The following is a 19116-nucleotide window of genomic DNA, read 5'->3' on the forward strand; positions in this document are numbered from 1 at the left end:
TATATATATATTAAATGTGACAAAAGAGTATTTTTAGGTAACATAGTTACATGATCATGTAAATGCATAAAATGTTTTTTTATAGTTTCCAGAGGTCACCAGAGATCAACATGAAGTTAATTCTGCTAGAATATTTGACTTGACACCAAATTTGTGATTTTGTAAATATGGGGGGAGGGTTGGTTGACCTTTGATCTCTGGAAACATTCCTATTCATAAAATAATAGCAGCACAAACAAAAATCATTGCTGCACAAAACGTTTGGCACCAATTTTGTTTGATTTGAAGATGGTGTGTGTGGACGGGTTACCTGCCACCACCATACTGTTTACCACATTTATGCATGAAATGCGCCAAAGGAATGCGGCCCTGTGTGTGTTGGAGAGGCAGTGTGTACTTACCCTGCGCGTTGTTTTTACTGCGACCCAGCCAGCCGTTTGTTCTGAGGCACAGACGGGGCTCTGTGTGGAGCTGCAGGGTCTGGCCGACTCGCCTCCCCCTCAGTCGCCCCTCAGGCTTCTGTTTTTCTTGTGTGTCTGCTCTGCTCACTGATTCAGGGTTTTGTTTGGCTTTTAGTGGTGTTGGAGGGTTGGGGGGGCTCTGCTCAGGCTTTCTAACACCATCACAGGGTGTTTCGGCCCGCTCCGCTGCACTGGATCTGAGGGAGCACCCCTGAGCCAATTAAAAACCGGAGAAATGGCTGCTGTCCATCTCACCCCCTCGCCGCCGCCGCACCGCCTCATGGCTTTGATCTCTGCACGCCAAACGGAGAACGAGAGCCAGAACCGTTTACCCTCTCTGCTCACGGAGCGGCAACACGGCTCGCCCAATTATTACAATCTGACTTCAAGGTTTCTGGCTAATCTGGAGAAAATAGACAAACTTTACTCTTTTCTTCTTTGCCTACTGTTTCAGAGAGAGAAACAAAAATCCAGACTGTCTGTTCTGGTTGTTCTCTCTACCAAAGGTAAGATTCTGCTGATCAAAAGCAGAGTTCCCCAAGGCTCAATACTCGGCCCATTATTATCTTCAGTATCTTTTGGGAATTTTTTCACATTCAATTTTGTTACAGATACAAATCACACTTTTTAAGTGACTGATGTTCTAGAAAAGTGGATTATAAATGGGAATGTTTTTCAAAAACAGTATTTGTGTTTGTGTGGCTATAATTTCTGTGTTATAGTTACCTAAAAGAGGTAATAAACTTCTTATCGTCCCTTTTATTGTTATCACAAAATATTGTGATGAAACCTTAAGTCCTTAGCGCTCAACCCTATTTGGAAGAAACTTTTACAACAATATTTTACGTTATATTTCTGTTCTTCTTTCTCCTCAGGACCTCCTGGGGTTTCGGACCGGGTCACCCACAGACAAACGGCCCGTTTGGGAAGCGCCATCAAGCTGCCGTGTCCCGTGGAAGCAGACCCGCCGCCCTTCATCCGGTGGACCAAAGACGGACGCATCATCCACAGCGGCTGGATCCGCTTCCGCGTGCTTCGGATGGGTCTGAAGATCAAGGAGGTGGAGGCCGACGACGCCGGGACCTTCAACTGCCAGGCAACCAACGGCTTCGGCAGCGTCAACGTCAACTACACCCTGATCATTATCGGTGGGTACGCGCCCCAACGGTGCTTTCACACCGTGGTGTTCGGCTTACATTCACACCAACCAGTTCGGTTCAGTTTAGCCGAACTCTGGCTCGTTTGTCGAGAACAATGTTCTCAATGGGCCGGTTGATGAAAACCATTAACAAACTGTTAAGATAAATACATGCCAGCCTCCGCATTCAATAAGTACCAATTAAAATTAAATAATATTGAACATCATTTCACATTGATCGGTCCCTTCCAGATTTTTTAATTGTTACAATCCAAAATACTGATTTTGCAGTGCTAATTTAGGAATATTTGCATTATCTGCAAATGTATGACATTAAGAATGTCTTAATATTATGAGAAAAAGTCATTTTAATGAGAAAAAACTTGAATAAATAATTTTTAGTTATTTTTCATGTTTAAATTCTCATAAAATTAACACTTTGCTCTCGTATCAATACCACCGTATTCTTGTAACATTTTGACGTTATTCTTGTAATTAAAAAGAAAAAATATGTTAGTCTTATATTTTCTCGTAGAGTTGACCTGAATTCAAAGTTAAAATAAATAGAAGCTGTAAAGCAAGATGGCGGGTGATAGCGGCGTGGGCTGACATCACTCTGAAGTATGGAATCCCATTAGAGGAAAAAAATAAAGTTTTCAAAAAAATTATTCTTCAAACACCAAAAATTCAACTAATGGATAAAATTGGTGTATTGCCCAGCTGTAGAGATAAAGAGGTAAACTGGTTTTTTGATTGGTTTGTGTCGTTTGAAAATGTAACAATGTTTAAGTAATAAATCAATTAATCGCCTGATAAATTAAAATGAGTTAAATAATTTTAGTTTGCATGATTTATTGTTTTTTCTTTCTATCAAAAACTGGCTGACAGAAGTCTTCAGTCTGGTGTTTTGGTCTCAACTAGCCATTTTATGAAGGACAATTTTAATTACAGGGACTTCATAATTCAATTTATGTGTTGTTTTGTTTATTTTGGATATTTAAAGTAATTTAAAATTTTATTTAATTTCCCTTTGGGATCAATAAAATGTTTTTGAATTGAATTAAATTGGAATGTCTTCTAGTTCCAGTGTTAAATTCCTTCTACAATTTAACATTTATTGAAATATATAAATCCATTCTTGCATTATTATGCCATTACCATAACATTACTTGATAAACAACATTACTGTTTATCTATCACAATAACTACTAGGACAATTTATTGTCCAGCAAAATTCATCATAACATTCATACAAATGTTGCAGTTTTGTCCCCAATCGACTCGAGTCTACCGGACTAAAACGAAGCGTTCTGGTTCTGACATGCGACATCGTTTCCCTGCAGTGCTGCTTAAAGCATCATCATCCAGATTTCTGGCGCTTTACCGGCTGATCCCCTCGCCTCTGCCTGCGTTGCAGCTCTTTACCTCTCTCTGTCCAAAGTCAACAGCAGCCTGGGATATTGTTTCATACGGCTTCATCCTCTGTGACTCAGTTGGATCTTGAGCTCTTCCTTTTCTCCAGGCTACTCTCTGTGTGCAGGCAGGAGGTCCACAATAAGAACCACATTCAGTGTTAAAGTGCCGGTTTGCCTCAGAGCTCTTCGCAGGGCTTCCAGGATTAGAGAGGCTCTGACCCAGTCTGGGTACAGTGCATTTCCTCTTCACCGGGGCGCAGCATGATGAATGAGAGGAGTGGAGCGTGAAGGCTGTGTTTAGTCTAATTACTCTAAGATGCCTAATTAGCCCCAGAGTCTGCTGTATCTCACAGGAGGAGTTTCACCCCGACCTCGTGACGACTGTGCATCAGAGGAAACGCAGAAAACAGCGGTTGATGCAGCGCGGCGCGCACGAGAGCAAGGATAAAGCAAGTTCAAAGCCGGGGTGTCAGCTGATTGTGTTTAAATTAGAGGCTGAAGATGTTGGAGCGCAGCCATCTGTAATGCCAGGGTTGCCAACAGAGCTCTGCTAAACAGTATCAGACATCGCCCTTTGGGTTTTACGTCACAGATACCCGTTCACTCAGAACAGTTCTTGTTTTAAATAAGAATGAACCCTGAGTGGAGAGGCGTTGCTGAAATCTTTGATGATGAGAGAACAGAAATATAATTGTTTCTACAGGGTTGAAATTATTTATCGTGATTAATTGTAAAGTTTCCTCAGAAAACTTGTTAAGTCTGGTGGATGGGGCACTAGGACAGTAATTCATCCAGCAGCCCGCCGTGTTTTTGAGTCAAACAATGTTTAAAGTTGACAGGAAATTTGATAATATCACTTGATAATCATGTGTTATTGGAAGATTGGAAGAGTAATACCTGAACACCAAGTACAAAGTCTTAAAAAATGCAAACATTTTAAAAAGACTTAAATAAATAAACAATGCTTAGCCTGGTGGGGGCAGAAGTAAAGCTTGGTGGCCCGCCAGGCTTATAATACACTGGGGGAATTGATTATTGGAATAATCGTCAACTAATGTAGTAATCAATTAATTGTCGAACGCTACATGCTGAAAGAACAACACACTCAGAAAAGTTAAGCAATAACGACAAAAAATTTATACATTTTCGCCTTAAGATAAAAAAAAACTTACTTTTCTATATATGTTCTAACTATATCTTCTCAAATGGCAGCTTTAGCTTCACCCAGTTCAAATTCTGTTAAAAAATCTACGAAGAGCCCTTTGCTATCTAATCAATAATCGATCAGCTCTACATTGATGATAATTTGAGCAGAAAGGGTTGAGCTTTTTTTACTCTTGCTGTTAAGAGTATTTATTTAGCTACAGATGCATCCCTTCCTACATGGGAGGAGTGTGTTGTTGCATTTTAGGCAATAAAACATTAATTTATTTTATTTAAAAGATAATTTGTTTATTTGCATCTTTTAAAAACTCAAATGAAAAATCTGCAACATGTGCCAGGCTTTTATTCGATTAATTGATTGTCAGAATCGGTTTATTGATTAATCATTAGAATCGATTAATCGCTCTAGTTCAGGCTTTGCATCCACATGGATTTAGTATCCCGTTAGACCAAAAATTATAATTTTTAAAACCTGGTTCCAAAGTGGATACATTTCAGGAAGCAGGTTTTCGTGGCGAGCCGCGTCTTTGTTCCACGTCGATATCAAAGTCCGATCTCACTCTCACAAAAAACAGACAGGCCGACGTTCGGCAGGGTTGCCAGATCTGATTGATAGTTTTCATCCCAAACACAATGTAAAACTTTACAAACTCAAAATAAAATCATCCCAAATCTGAAGCTGGAGGTGTTCAGGTTCAGATTTGAACGTTTGTAGCTCTTCTCACCTGGAATGAGCTGCATCTCATATTTAATCTGAAGACCTGCTGAGAAACTCAGTTCTGATTTTCATCAGGAGGGTTTTTGCCCTTTATGGAGTTGAAACGAAGCTTTCTGGCTTCAGCCCGGATCTTCTCTGCTGTTATTCCTCCTCTTCCTCATGTGGTGAAGAGTGAAAAGAGAGACATCCACCAACCGAACACACACCGCTGTTTTTAATGCCAGATATGATTTCCAATCGATTTATTTTTCTCATTTTTTTTTCTAAAAAAGAAATTACAAATGAGAGAAAACATTTTTGAAAAGTGGATTTATTTCAGTCTTTGAGTCTTAAAATATTTGTTTGATCACACGAATATATTCCAAATATTAGCAGAATAAAGATGCAATTTTAACAGAAAAACATAAAAATTATGAGAATAAGTAGTTTTGAGTTGAGTGATATGAATTTTATCGCAATATTTTGGGGTACTATTGTGGTAACGATAAAGATTACGATTAAAAATCTATTTAGCTTTTTTTTTTAGGAAATTGTATGACTAAAATTTAAACATTCCCGTTTTAAATAGGTTTCTATTTACTTAAAAACAGTGATTTGTCATTTAACTTCACACAGGAACTACATTTAATCATATGCTGATATTTATTTACAGTAGAAAATAACATTTCAGATAATTTTGTTTTGTTTTATTTACCATAAGTAGCTGAAATTGTCATAACGATAAATCAAAATTGGTTTATCTCTTTCACAATAAAAGATAAACGATACGATAAATGCCCACTTCTAATGTCTGGTAAAAAGGCTTTTAGAGTCATCAATATTTGACATTATTTGTTCTTTCTTCAAAGTAGATTCAGCCATTAACTCAGTTGTTTCAAAGTCCTGATATTAATTTTATTCTGATATGTTAAAAGATGAAATGTTTCCTTGGCTGTAAACCCGATACCAAAGCAGAACTTCATAAAATGCTTTGGTCGTTCTCATAAAGATTGAGATTAAGATTACAAAGGTTATAGTTCAAAATAACAAAAACTGAATCTGAGAAAACATTTTTGTCAACAAAAAATTAATAAAAACGGTAATTAATGTGGAAAAACTATAACAAGAGCTATATCTTAGGTTTATGAAGCAAACACACTGAAATCATAGATATAATATTGTTTGTTTTTGTGTTTCGAACTGATATAAAATTGATCTTTTTTCTCAGTACAAGAAATTTACATCAGCTTTCGCCAAATTACTGTACTTAGTCTTCCTGTGCTTATGCTAGTTCGTTAAATGGCGACTGCAAAAGTTAGGAGAAAACGGCGGAACCAAAAAATGAACCAAAGTATGAAAAAACTAAAACTACTAAACTAAAAGTAAGCAATACTTAATAATAACTAAAAAAAGCTACAAACGCACTCTAAAAACTAAAACTGACTAAATTAGACAAACAAAAGCCACAACAGAATGAAACTAAACCATAATGAAAACCCCAAAACTATTAGAACCCGCTCTGCAGCACATCATCCCTGCAGACATTAACATTACCTCCAGTCTTGTAAACGTTAATATGACAATCCCATGCTAAATCTTAGATAAAACCTGCTGGGACTCAGTCTGCAGAGGATGCAGGAGTCGCTGCGTGCTCTGGACGGGGTCCTTGGGGGCTGATGGGCCAGTTGTCAGGACTCCCCATCCAAACAGGGCCCAAACAACCAGCTGGAGGGATTGAGGAGGCGCCGTGTTGCGCTGATGGACCAGATTCCTCAGATAGCTCTTGGGAGGACAGATGGGAAGAAAGAAATCTCTCCAGAACAGAACATGCCCCCCGCCCGTCTCCTCACCGTCCTCTTTCAGTTCTCTGCTGGTTCTGTTTGCAAAGGAATGCTCTTGAACTTCTTGAAGCGCTGCCAGGTTCCAGTCGTCCTGACCGACTGCAGCTCTTCTCTTTGCGACTCAAAAGAAACAACAAAGCGGTGTGATGGATGATGGGTGATGGATGCTGCGCAGGGAGTCGGCTACCCCTCATTTACACAACTTCAAATAAATAGACTCCTCTCAGATCTTCTGGAGAAACATGCTAGCAGGCAGCTAAATTAATTAGCTGAGTTAATGGAAAGTTTTGCTCATGGTAATTGCTCACTGGCAGGATTCTGACAATGAGGCCCAGTAATCTGATTAAAACACACCGCTGCAAAAACAAATGAGAGACGATTAGCCAGCAGCTGAGGCAGGATGACGGACATGAGAGCAGAAATCTGAGGCTGGGAGATACATCGATTTTACCGATTAATCAAATCTGAATGATTAATCAAATTGTATTGATTAATCACATTTTACTGATTGATTTTTGGGGGGGAAAGTTTTTATTTTTTTCACTCCTTGTGTTTTGCAGCTTCTATTTGTTCGTACTTTGAATATTGGGTCCAGACTGTGGGTTTTTAGTTAATTAGCAGAAAAAGTCATATTATTACAAGAACAAAGACTTGATAGGGCTGTAATAGTTTTGCATTTTTATTATAGTTTAGTTTTATTTTGTGGTGACATTGTGTTTGTCTAATTTAGTTAGTTTTACAGTGTGTTTGCTAGTTTTTATATCAGTTATTACTAGTTAAATACCGTTTAGTTTTTATTAGTTATAGTAGTAATTTTAGTTTTCTCATACTTTGGTTAATTTCTATGTGAATAATTCAAAACAGTCAAAGCGTTGTATAGTGATTAGTATTCACCGATTGGTAAATAAATACTCAACAGAAGATACTATTTTCAGAAAATGTATTCACATGTTTTCTCCCGTTTTCTGTTGCCATTTTGCGGATTAGCGTAAATGCCACCAGTCGGAATATGGAGCACCATAATTTGTGGACAGCTGATGTAAACTGCTTATGTAGGAGATAAATATCTAGTTCTCCTGCTGGCTCTCGTGAAACATTTTTTTTATTTTGCTCCCATCTGGAGTAAAACGTCCAGATGTTTGCACGTGTTAGTTGTGGTGATGATGCAAGGCCGTTGTGCTGAACTTTTTCTGGAACCGTAGTGAGGCTGCAACCAGTGACTATTTTAGTTATCTATTAATCGATTCTTCTGACGGTTAATCGATTACATACAATATTGTTTTTCTATTGTAAACGCAAATCATATATACATTTTATTACAGTTTTGGCCTAATTACTGCTCTGAGTGTGTTCTTCTTTCAGCAAATGGCCTTTTTTTGAGTCTGTATACTCCAGTTAACGATTAATCGATTACTAAATTAGATGATATGATTATATCAATAATTGATTCATCACAATTAATCGTTTCAGTCCTAATCCCCAACCATCCCCAGAGCCCACTCTGATATAAAAATCTCTCCTCTGGCCCGTTCTTGTGCCTCAGCCAGCAGAAAGCGTGTGTGGTGGGACCGTTTCCTGTGGCTGGTTTTGTGAATGAAGTGAGAAAGGATGGCGTCAGACCATAAACACTTCAGGGACATCATGAATGGATTCGAGTTGGATCAAAATAGCATTTTAACAAACTTGAAGTTTTCAGCCTCAGAATAGGTTGCATTTGGATCCAGATTCTTGTAATATTTACTGCCGTATGTGGTGAGCACCAACGCCTCAGAGCTGACCTTTCGTCTACTTTAACTGCTCTGCTTCGCGTCACAAGATGATTGCAGGACTTTAATAACTACCGGATGGAGGCAGAACCATCTGCCTGTCAAAAACGCCAATTTAAACTAAAAAAAAATGTATAAAAATAATCAGTATTATAATTTTTTTCCACTTTGCAAGTCATTATTATCAGCCATTTAGAAGGGCAATAAGATTCTGTAAATGTTGCAGATAGTTATTTACCTTGACTCAAATGAAATACACATAATCAGTTAATATATTTATTTTATAATGGCTTACTAACTTGCTTTAATTGTGATTAATCGATTTAAATAATCAACTAATTTAGTGACCGGTTGTTAAGTGGAGTGCACAGACTCAGAAAAAGGCCAACTACTGAAAGAACAAAACAGTCAGACATGTAAATCAGCCAAAACTGTACAAATATATATGTATACATTTCATTTAAGATAAAAACAACTTAAAAATGTACAAATGTTTTCTCCAGAACTTCACAAGTGGTTTTAGCTTCACCCAATTCAAATTTTGTACAGAAAAAAAAGTCTTATGCACTTTTGCTATCAATTCATTAATTGGTTAATAAAAAAACTAGTCAAAAGATTAATCCTGCACTGTGTTGTTAAGTCAATCAGAAAGGACTGAACTTTTCACATGTTGATGTTAAAACTATATTTCCGCTGCCGATGATCAAGTGTTCACTAAAGGAATGCTGCTATTTTATTTTATTCAATAAAACGTTTATTTTCTTATTTTATAAAGGGTTCTTTTTTTTTGCATCTTTTAATGTATTTTTTTAATATTGTATAAAATTATTTAAGTGGTTAAATGAAAAATCTGACAAATATGGCAATTTTTTTTATCTGAGTAATCGGTTAATCATCAGATTAATCAACGATTATATTGATTAATCGGTATAATTGATTACTCAAATAGTTGACAATTAGTTCCGTAATCGATTCAACAGTTTATCTGATTAATCGTTTCAGTCCTAATCCACAACTATTCCCTACTTAGGAATTGATCATTAATCAATTCTGTTGATTAATCATCAGATTAATTGGTTGAATAATTGATTAATAAGATAATTGTTAGTTGCAGCCCTACATCACAAAGTTTTTGTTTCGTCTTAATCAGTTAGTTTTCTGCTCATCTCTCACACTAAAATTCATTCAGACTTAATCAAAGTGTGAGAAATAAGCAGGAAACTTTTTGCTTCTTTTATTTGTGATAAAAATCAGCTTTTGGTTACTTTCCATCACACTGGATTAATCTCTGAAACAGCTAAATGTATATGTTTGGCCTTAAAGCGTCTCACCTCTGCAGCTTTCTGAGCCTGCATTGTGCCAAAACAATAGTGGCACGGGATAGCTTTAACGGCTCAGATGCATAAAGAGCGTCATTGTTCCCTAAAATCACCAAAAAGCAGAGAGGAAACAAATTCAAGGAAAAAATCCTGAAGTCAGAAAGAAAACCCCGGCAGTGCGGGACCAGGATCTGTTTGGATTGGGAGGTTCAGGAACCGGCAGGAATGTGGAGAGCCCAAGTGAGCAAGAGGGAAATATTTCTTGGGTTATTATCGTTGGCCAGTTAAAGCCCCTTCAAATAGCCATGACATCATGGCTGGGATCGGTGCTGCAGGGGACAAACAAAGGAGGGCCTGTACCTAGAGAACCCAGGAGAGCTCCGACGGTTTCAGGGTTCTCAGAGGGAGGCAGAGCGGCGGGGGTTAGAAGTCACATCTGGCCTCTTTACCTGACCCAATCAAACCAAGAGGAGGGAGTCAAGCGAGTCAGACTCGATGCAGAAGAATCCAGCAGAGCCAGGAATCAGTCACAGAAGGTCGAAATAGTTACGCTGAGTCGCAATGAATACATTTCGCTGATTTTTAAAAAATGTATTTTTAGTTTTATTTTAAGAATGCATTGGTTAGAAAACCTGTGACTGTAGATGTACCTTCTGCTTAATGTCTCTGTCTGCACAGCATCAAATGTGGATGAAGTTTCAGTCATTATAACGTCTTTAAGCCCGGTCTTAGCTGGGCTGCATGATGTCAGCCAGTGACTAAACTCCACAGCTGTCCGCTCTAACAGGGCTTAATAAAAAACGATCATATTACTTCCAAATGCAGCAGAGTGTGACCCCAGCATGCAGCCTGCGCAGAGTCTTAAAACTCATTTCTAGGCCAGTTTGACGCTGTAGCAGCAACAGGGTCAGATGTTAAAGTGCTGCTTGCTTTAATGGTGACTTATTATGCTTCCTTAAACACGTTAAGGTAAGTCTATGGGCTACAGAAAATAATGTTCATTACATTTATGGCACAAAATCATTCTTAGATAAAGAAATGTTAGTCTGGTAAATTATTTTAGCTCCTCTCAGAATGAGCTGTTTTAGGGCGTCTTGTCACTTTAAGAACACAGCTCAGCGTTTATACTCAAAATGGCCGCTAACAAGAGCTTAATTACACAACTATACACAATAAGAATGCAAAAAGTTGTTTCTAAATAGTAAGTCAAAAACAAAATACTTGCCACATGCTGGATTTCCGCTGGGGTTGCTAGGCAATGGGGCTGGGCTCGGCTGGGGTTGCTAGGTAACGTAGAATGTGACTCAACATTCAGAATGTTTTTAAAACTGATCCTTTTCCATTCACTAAAAAACATTAACTTATTGCCAAAAAAACAGCTGAGTGGTTTTTAAGCTCTTGGTCTGTTTTTAGAAGCAGCTGAGACACAAATAAAAGCATAAAAACACAAAGAAAGAAGTGAATTTTGCATAATAGGTCTCACATTTAAGTTATAAAAACTGTATTCAGTGATTGAGTGTAGAAATAAAGGCCTTTTCCTGTCATGTAGTCATGCGTTGACGTATTTCTATTAATTTTGTGTTTGCAGATGACCCTCGTTCTGATAATTCAGGACCAGCGAACGGAGCAGAACCAGAACCAGGTGGTGACAAATTGGGTAAGAACTCCAAGTCTAATGTCCTGCTTTTAACAAACCGCACTGCCTTGCAAACTTTTCCATACTTTGTCACTTTCCAACCACAAACTTTAATGTGTTTTATCTGGATTTTATGCGATGGACCGACACAAAGGGGCTTCGTACGTGTGAAGTTTAAGGAAAATCATTCTATACATGATCGTTTTCATTTGCTTTACTAATGGAAATCTGAACATTGTGGAATGAATTTTACTCTGATGCTCCCAATGAAAATCAACTGCCTTCAGAATTAAGCTAAATTAGTAAAGTTAATATATTTACCAACCTATTTCCGATCATATTGCCAGCTTTGATTTATTTTTTTACTTAACATCATTAACTGAAATTTATAATAACAATAAATAAACATTTTTACGATAAATCATAAACAATATAAGCACCCACCCAATTATTTCCTCCCAATCTTTGGATATTCAAACTAAATGATTCCCCCTGGCAGCTCGTCCTCGCTTCACGCAGCCGGAGAAGATGCGGCGCAGGGTGATAGCGTGTCCCGTGGGCAGCACGGTGCGCCTCAAGTGTTCAGCCAGCGGAAACCCTCGACCCGACATCGTGTGGCTGAAGGACGACCGGCCCCTGACGGAGCAGGAAGTCGGCGAGGGCCGCCAGAGGAAGTGGACTCTGAGTCTGAAGAATGTGGTGCCGGAGCACAGCGGCAAATACACCTGCAGGGTCTCCAACCGGGCCGGGGAGATCAACGCCACCTACAAGGTCGAAGTCATCCGTGAGTATCAACCAAACCAGCTGTAGTCGTTCATAGAAGAAAAGCAGCTCCAGCGTCATGATACTGCCACCACCGTGTTTCAGTAGATAGGTGAGGGACAGGTGATGTGCAGTGTTGAGGCCTGTCTCAATAACAACTTTCACTGCACAATAAATTGTCCTAGAACTTACAGAGATTAACAATAATATTGTTGCTTTGAGACCATTTTCAGGTAATCTAATGATAATGGCATAATAATGCAAAAACACATTAAAGATCAATAAGCTTTAATTTCTAATGAACATTTAAAACTGGAACTGGAAGACATTTTAAATATCCAAAATAAATAAAACCACAAATAAAATGAATTATTAAGTCTCTGTAAACAAAATTATCCTTCAAATCACTAAAGCACCAGACTGAAGAGTTTTATCATCCAGTTTTTGGTAAAAAAGAGAAAAACCATAAATCATACAAATGGACATTATTGAGTTCGTTTTAATTTATCATGTGATTGATTATTGTAACAGATCTAGCAGTATCGGATCAGAATGTTTGATTCTGGTGTTATCCGACTTTGACTGCAGCTAACAATTATTTTAGTAATCAAATATTTTATTGATTATTCGGATTTTTAAAAGTTGCACATTATACCAATTTTTTATTTCACCACTTTCACTTATTTTATTCAGTATTGGAAATACACAAGAAAATGCAAATAATTAAATTCCATTTTTAAATAACATTTAATTGCCTAAAATTCAATAACGTAGCATTTCATTGGTTGATCATTTGTAGCAAAAGATGCATTTAAAAGATACGTCTAACATTAACCCTTTCTGTTCGACTTAATGTCAATACAGCTGACCTGTTGATTATTTCTGATCAATAATCGGATAACAATAGCTGTTTAATAGAAGCGTCATTTGACCTGGGTGAAGCTAAAACTATGCTACCTGAGTAGCTTTGGGTAAAACATATTTACAAAGAATGTCTTTCATCTTAAATGCAAAATGTATCAAAACATTTTGCACATTTTTGGCTTGATTACTGCTGTGAATATGTTGTTTTTTCAGCGTATTGCCTTTTGTTGAGTCTGTACACTCAGATTAATCGATTACTAAATTAGTTGATGATTATGTCAATAATCAATTCATCTGATTAATCGTTTCAACCCAAGTGTAAATACTTTCACAAAGTGCTTGTAGCTGCAGGAAATGGACTCAAATGGGCACCATCTCAGGTCTGCAGACAAACCTTCTCCTTCACTGCAGTCAGATTGTGATCAGCAGGTCTGGACGAATGTTCTCTCAGCAATGAGAAGCACATTGAGGAAGCAGTCTGAGAGTGAGGGCTGGTGCCCCACTGTTTGTTCAGGGAGGGGACCATCCAGCCAATCTGGAGCTGATTAAAGCCCAGCTGTCTGCCAGAACCCCTCCAGCCCCCGAGAGCGCAGCGCTGTACAACCAGGAGCACGGAGAGGAAGCTAATCACACATACTTCTTGTGTTACATGTGGTGTTCCTGCCCCTCTCTCAATTACAAGCTCTTACCTTTAGGCTGCTTTGGACGAGGAATGCAAGTTATCGATTCATGAGTTGATTGTTGTGAGGAGTTAAAACTGTGTTTTTCACTCTTAAAATAATAAAAAACGTCTGCAAATCATTTTCTAACCAAATAGAATGAGGTTTGATTGATTTCTTTTATGCGTTTGTCTACTGACTTAGCTGGAATCCCATTCTTAGTAAAAATATACTGGAAACATTCTGCTGATTTGATTTTGATGATGCAGTGCTTGTGCTTCTACCTGCACTTCTTAAACTAATAAAACGATAATCAGCAATTAATTATTTGCGTTTCTATTTTGGATTAAAACAATGTTTGTGACGGTTCTTTTGGTTGCGTCTGTGCAGAAAGGACGAGCTCCAAACCGGTTCTGACCGGGACGCACCCGGTAAACACCACGGTGGACTACGGGGGCACCACGTCCCTCCAGTGCAAAGTGCGCAGCGACGTGAAGCCGGTCATCCAGTGGCTAAAGCGCGTGGAGTCCCACGAGGAGAGCCGCTACAACTCCACCATCGAGGTGGGGGACCACAGGTTTGTGGTGCTGCCCACCGGGGAGGTGTGGTCCCGGCCCGACGGCTCCTACCTCAACAAGCTGCTCATCACCCGCGCCAAGGAGGACGACGCCGGCATGTACATCTGCCTCGGCGCCAACACCATGGGCTACAGCTTCCGCAGCGCCTTCCTGACGGTGCTGCCAGGTGAGGGCCGAGATGCTGGTCTGCTTTGTAAGACGACGTATAGGGCAGTAAATTTCCACCCAAAAAACTTAGAAATTTTTATCTTGATCTTAGAAATTTCCTAGGAAAATTTACTTGTAAATTTCTGAGCCTGAAAAGTTTCTTTATTTTTTTTCTTTTAGAAAAAAACCTCAGTCGTAGGGGGGGGGGGAACTTACCGGGAAATCTTAAAATTTGTGAGAAACGCTCCAAAATTTTTATAATAGTCACAGAAATTTTGTAGAGAGAAATTGGAAATTTCTGATTTCCAAATGACGAAAAATAAAAAGGAATTTAGAGATTAAGCTAAAAAAAAAAAAAAATTCTAGAATAAAAACTTGAAAATTACTCTGAAATTTCTTTATTCTAAAAATATTTCTGAGATTAATGTCAATATTAGACTTTGTCACAAAACCTCAGAGATTTTGAGATTCTCTTATTGTCTAAGAAAAAAACACTGAAATTTCTGAACTAAAAAATTTTACATTTGTGAGAAAATATCTCAAAAAATGAACTTTCAGATTGAAAATGAAAAATTTTTACTTTTTGAAATTTTCAAAAGTTGAAAATGTTCTCGTTCCAGAGCAGATCAGTTCACTTATGAGTGTTAGAAGTAAAATGATCTGAATTAGTAATTTTTCGTCAATATTAAGGAATTATTTACTTATAAGAAACTTGTATTTCTTGCTGAAAAGTTAGTTGTAATTTAGTTTTATCTGTCTGTAATAAAATATTTGCACTTGAAACTAGATCAAAATACTTTATAAGATTCTGTTTTTGCAGTGTAATTCTGATACATTCACACCTCATACAGATTTTGGTTCAAAGTAATCTGTTTTTCTGAGGAATTTGAATCAGACACTGAATCTGTGGAGGGAGTTAAATGTTAAGGTAGTTCTAATGTAATATTAAACATTAAAATGTCATATCTAAATGTTCTAAACCAACACCTGCAGTATTTAAGCAGCCATTTATTCATGAGTTCATGAATCAGATTGAGATCTTCCTTACTTATGTTTCTTCTCTTTGCAGACATGAAGCCGCCCGTCTCCCTGCTCCCGTCCAACACCAGCTCCCTCCCCTGGCCCGTCATCATCGGCATCCCGGCTGGAGTAGTCTTCATCTTCGCCACGGTCCTGCTGTGGTTCTGCCAGAGCAGGAAGCACTGCCCGCCTCCCAGCGCCGCGCCGCCACAGAGCTCCCACCGCGCACCGTACCGAGAGCGGGACCGGGGCTGCCCGGCGCCGTCCTCCAGCTCCTCCAGCCCGGACAAAGACTGCCTGAACTACGAGGACTACCTGGCCCAGCAGCAGCTGCTCCTCAACCAGGCCGGACCCAGCGTCCCGCCCAAAATCTACCCCAAAATCTACACGGATATCCACACGCACACCCACTCCCACGTGGACGGGAAGGTGCACCAGCACATCCATTTTCAGTGTTAGCCTGAACTGCCATCCTTCATCCAGAACGCTTGCTTGGAAAACCCAGAAAAGTGTGTGTTACCCAACAAAACTTCAACATCCTGGTGCTTTTTCTACCTGTTAGAAGCTTGGGTTTTCCTAAACGGATGTTTGGGTCCGACGAGCGCGGAGGATGCAAACGAAAAGGGTACTAAAGGTTCACAGAAGGGCTGGTTTAAAGCTCTGACTCAGGTTGTGTTTGTTAAAGATGCATTTGTTAGGAATGCTGACCACTACCGTTCTCCATCCCACTCCCACTGGTAGCTGTTTATGGCATGCAGACGTTGCCAAAGACTGCAAAGGGTGGAGGGATTGTGTTCCCACCCTCCATGTAAACTGTTCTGGTCCTCTGTAATCTTTATTTAACTTTCTTTCTGTAGGTTCCCATTAATTAGTCTTTAGCATGTTGGGACGAACCGGCAGAGACCACCTCCTTATCCAACAACAGTTTATTAAGCTGTAGTCAGAATATTTAATTTATTTTCTTAAAAATGTATCAAAGGTTTATTTTTCAGAGTAAGTCATTTTTCATATCTATGTAATATTAATAAAGTATACTGTTTGTGTATTGTACCCTTTGAATTCATCATTTTAAACCAATTTATGCCAGTATATAGGCATTTTCTGTATGTAATTTGTCATTTTTGATAATTTTCTTGGACATTTTGAATTTTCATTTGGGTCTCAAAACTTTGCTAAAAAAAAAAAAACTCCCAAGCGTAAAAAAAAAAAACTCTCTTGGCTGTTAATGTTTCTAGGTGTTTGGAAAATTATCCGTTTAAAAACCTTAAAAAAAAATCACATTTCAGGTGCACCATTTACCTAGCAACCCAAGCAGAGAGCTCCAGTACTTTTGGTCAGAGGTGTGACCAAGTCACTGTGTTGCAAGTCTCAAGTCTCTGTCCTCAAGTCGAGTCAAGTCTCAAGTCAGGACAGGCAAAAGTCGAGTCAAGTCTCAAGTCAGGAAACTTTCATTTCAAATCATTTCGAGTCCTTTTTATTTAATTTTTTTTATATAATTTGCCATTATACATAAAATTCAAATAATGGACCATTTGTTCTTTTTAAAATCTGTATTTATCTCAAATGATAGAACATGTGCAGCTGAACACAAAGTATAAAAAACATTTTTAAATTGGACCTCTTTATTGCGCAGTTCTGTTAAACTTGATATTCAATAAAAAAAGTTTTCAAAAAATGAAAAGTATATATGAAGTTATCACAAGTAAACTCAGGAAGGTCTGGTGCATTTATTTTTCTGCTTTTATTTCTAAGTATGTTAGTTTCAGTCCTCTGTAAATATGGGCCAGATATTCTTAACACAAAATTTATTTGGGACAGTCACTGTATTTGGTCTGTTTTAACAAATAAACCACATGAAAAAATCAAAATCATTGCAAATAAAGTGGAGTGGTTTTGAATTTGGATGTGATKGTAAAATAAATATCTGTCAGGCCAAGTGGGTTAAATCTACAGCCAATTTCACATCAATATTAATAAAAACATGTTGTGTGAATCAAGCTGGTCAGAATCACTWAACACAAAATAATGAGCTCATTATTTTATGTCCTACTCAGTTAACTATCCCACTTAGTGTTATATTCAGGGTCAGTGAGATTGTACAATTTTTATTTTTACCGAAATATTTGAAAGATGGCCAAAGAAAAAACGGGATTTTTTAAAAATTTGTTTTCCAGCAAAGCTTTACTACTTGGAAATGGGTTCTGTGCGACATGTGACAGTCAGTCAGTCCATTAAGTCAAAAACAGTTGATTTAATGCACTGACTGCAGTAAACAATATATTGTCAATATAATTTCCCAACGTAGATGTCTTCAGATACACCAACCATCCTTAGATGATACTGGACCKGCTCATCATCATGATGGGACAGAGAGACTCTGTTCCCTGAGTTCAGGTCCAGAATCTGCTTTCTGTYCCGGAGCCCCGCTCACTATCCACCGGCTTCCTGAGCYAATAACACGGTGCACATTATTTATGGAGGCATTTGAAGGACCGGATTTATGGTAAATCATCAACAATTTAACCCGGAGTACACATGCTAACACGAAGTTAGCTAAAGTCAACTAACTTACAGCAAAAGAAAAGCGCCACCTACCATCTTTGTGAAGCTTCAAATGCCGGACAAAGTTGGACAAAGTCGTGGCATCTCCATCCGATATTCTATTCTTGCATGTTTTACAAGTTGCAGTTTGTTTTTTATTAGAAAGTTCATGACCTACGTAGCCAAAAGAAATTACTCGCGGAAGCATATTCGAGCTGTTATTTCGTCTTTCGTTCCCTGAGCTCTGCAGCGTTTTTAAATGTCCAAATACTGTTAATTTGATTGGTTGAGCTGCAGCTACGCACACATATATACATAAGAAGATAAGAAAAACAACATAAGGAGAGAGGAACAACAGAGAGACAGTCTGCGCATATCGATACGGAATGAGTGGAATTAATTAATGACGCCACTTTATAAATAATGTGTTTTAAATTTTAAGACTTTGAGTAAAAAATATCAAGTCTTTTCAAGTAAACAGCTTCAAGTCAAAGTCAAGTCCGAGTCTTTGAGCATTTTTTCAAGTCAAGTCTCAAGTCGTGATTTTAACGAGTCCAAGTCATGTGACTCGAGTCCCCACCTCTGACTGCTACCACTTCTGGGTGACAGAGGGACCCCTCTAGAACAGAACCTGAAAGTGGCAACTAGATCTGATGTGTAATTTCAAAATCAAAGCCTGTCAAAAAAGGCATTTTTTTTATCTTTTTCCCCTAATTTCCCATGCTCATTGCTTCTGGACTTCTGAGAGAAGTCCAGAAGTGACTTCTCTCACTTCTGGATGCCACACTGGAAAAAGTGTGGCCCAGCTTAAATTAAAAAAATTGATGTCCATTTGTTGCATCTAATATATTTGACTTCACAGAATCTAAATAAAGTGGTTTGGTACAACATGACTATTTAATATTGACTCAAACCATATTACTTTACTTGACCCAATATTAATTCTTCACCTTTATCCAAGTTAAATTATTTAAATTTTAGTTTTGGAACCAAACTAATATATTTAAATTGAGCCCATCAAATATATATATTGCATTAATTAATTCATTGGCACCATGAAATTCTTTTTTTTTAATATTTCATAAACTTGGTTTCATAAACAATTTGC

The 19116-nt window shown here is 38.2% G+C and overlaps 2 protein-coding genes across 2 annotated transcripts in view; one reads left to right on the top strand and one right to left on the bottom strand.

Moving 5' to 3' along the window:
• LOC103458919 (fibroblast growth factor receptor-like 1) overlaps positions 1–16517 on the top strand; it is a 44154-nt gene extending 27637 nt beyond the window's left edge. The window contains exons 3-7 of the mRNA XM_008400053.2: positions 1337–1609; positions 11390–11458; positions 11937–12221; positions 14113–14466; positions 15517–16517. Of these exons, the coding sequence (XP_008398275.1) occupies positions 1337–1609; positions 11390–11458; positions 11937–12221; positions 14113–14466; positions 15517–15926 (1391 nt within the window). The 3' untranslated portion in view covers positions 15927–16517. The remainder of the gene's footprint in view (positions 1–1336; positions 1610–11389; positions 11459–11936; positions 12222–14112; positions 14467–15516) is intronic.
• A 1340-nt stretch (positions 16518–17857) lies between these two features.
• tacc3 (transforming, acidic coiled-coil containing protein 3) overlaps positions 17858–19116 on the bottom strand; it is a 15706-nt gene continuing 14447 nt past the window's right edge. Inside the window, exon 17 of the mRNA XM_008400294.2 lies at positions 17858–17912. Coding sequence (XP_008398516.1) covers positions 17858–17912 — 55 coding nt within the window. The remainder of the gene's footprint in view (positions 17913–19116) is intronic.

The sequence above is a fragment of the Poecilia reticulata genome, linkage group LG22 (assembly GCF_000633615.1).
Source record: "Poecilia reticulata strain Guanapo linkage group LG22, Guppy_female_1.0+MT, whole genome shotgun sequence".
Lineage (NCBI taxonomy): Eukaryota > Metazoa > Chordata > Actinopteri > Cyprinodontiformes > Poeciliidae > Poecilia > Poecilia reticulata.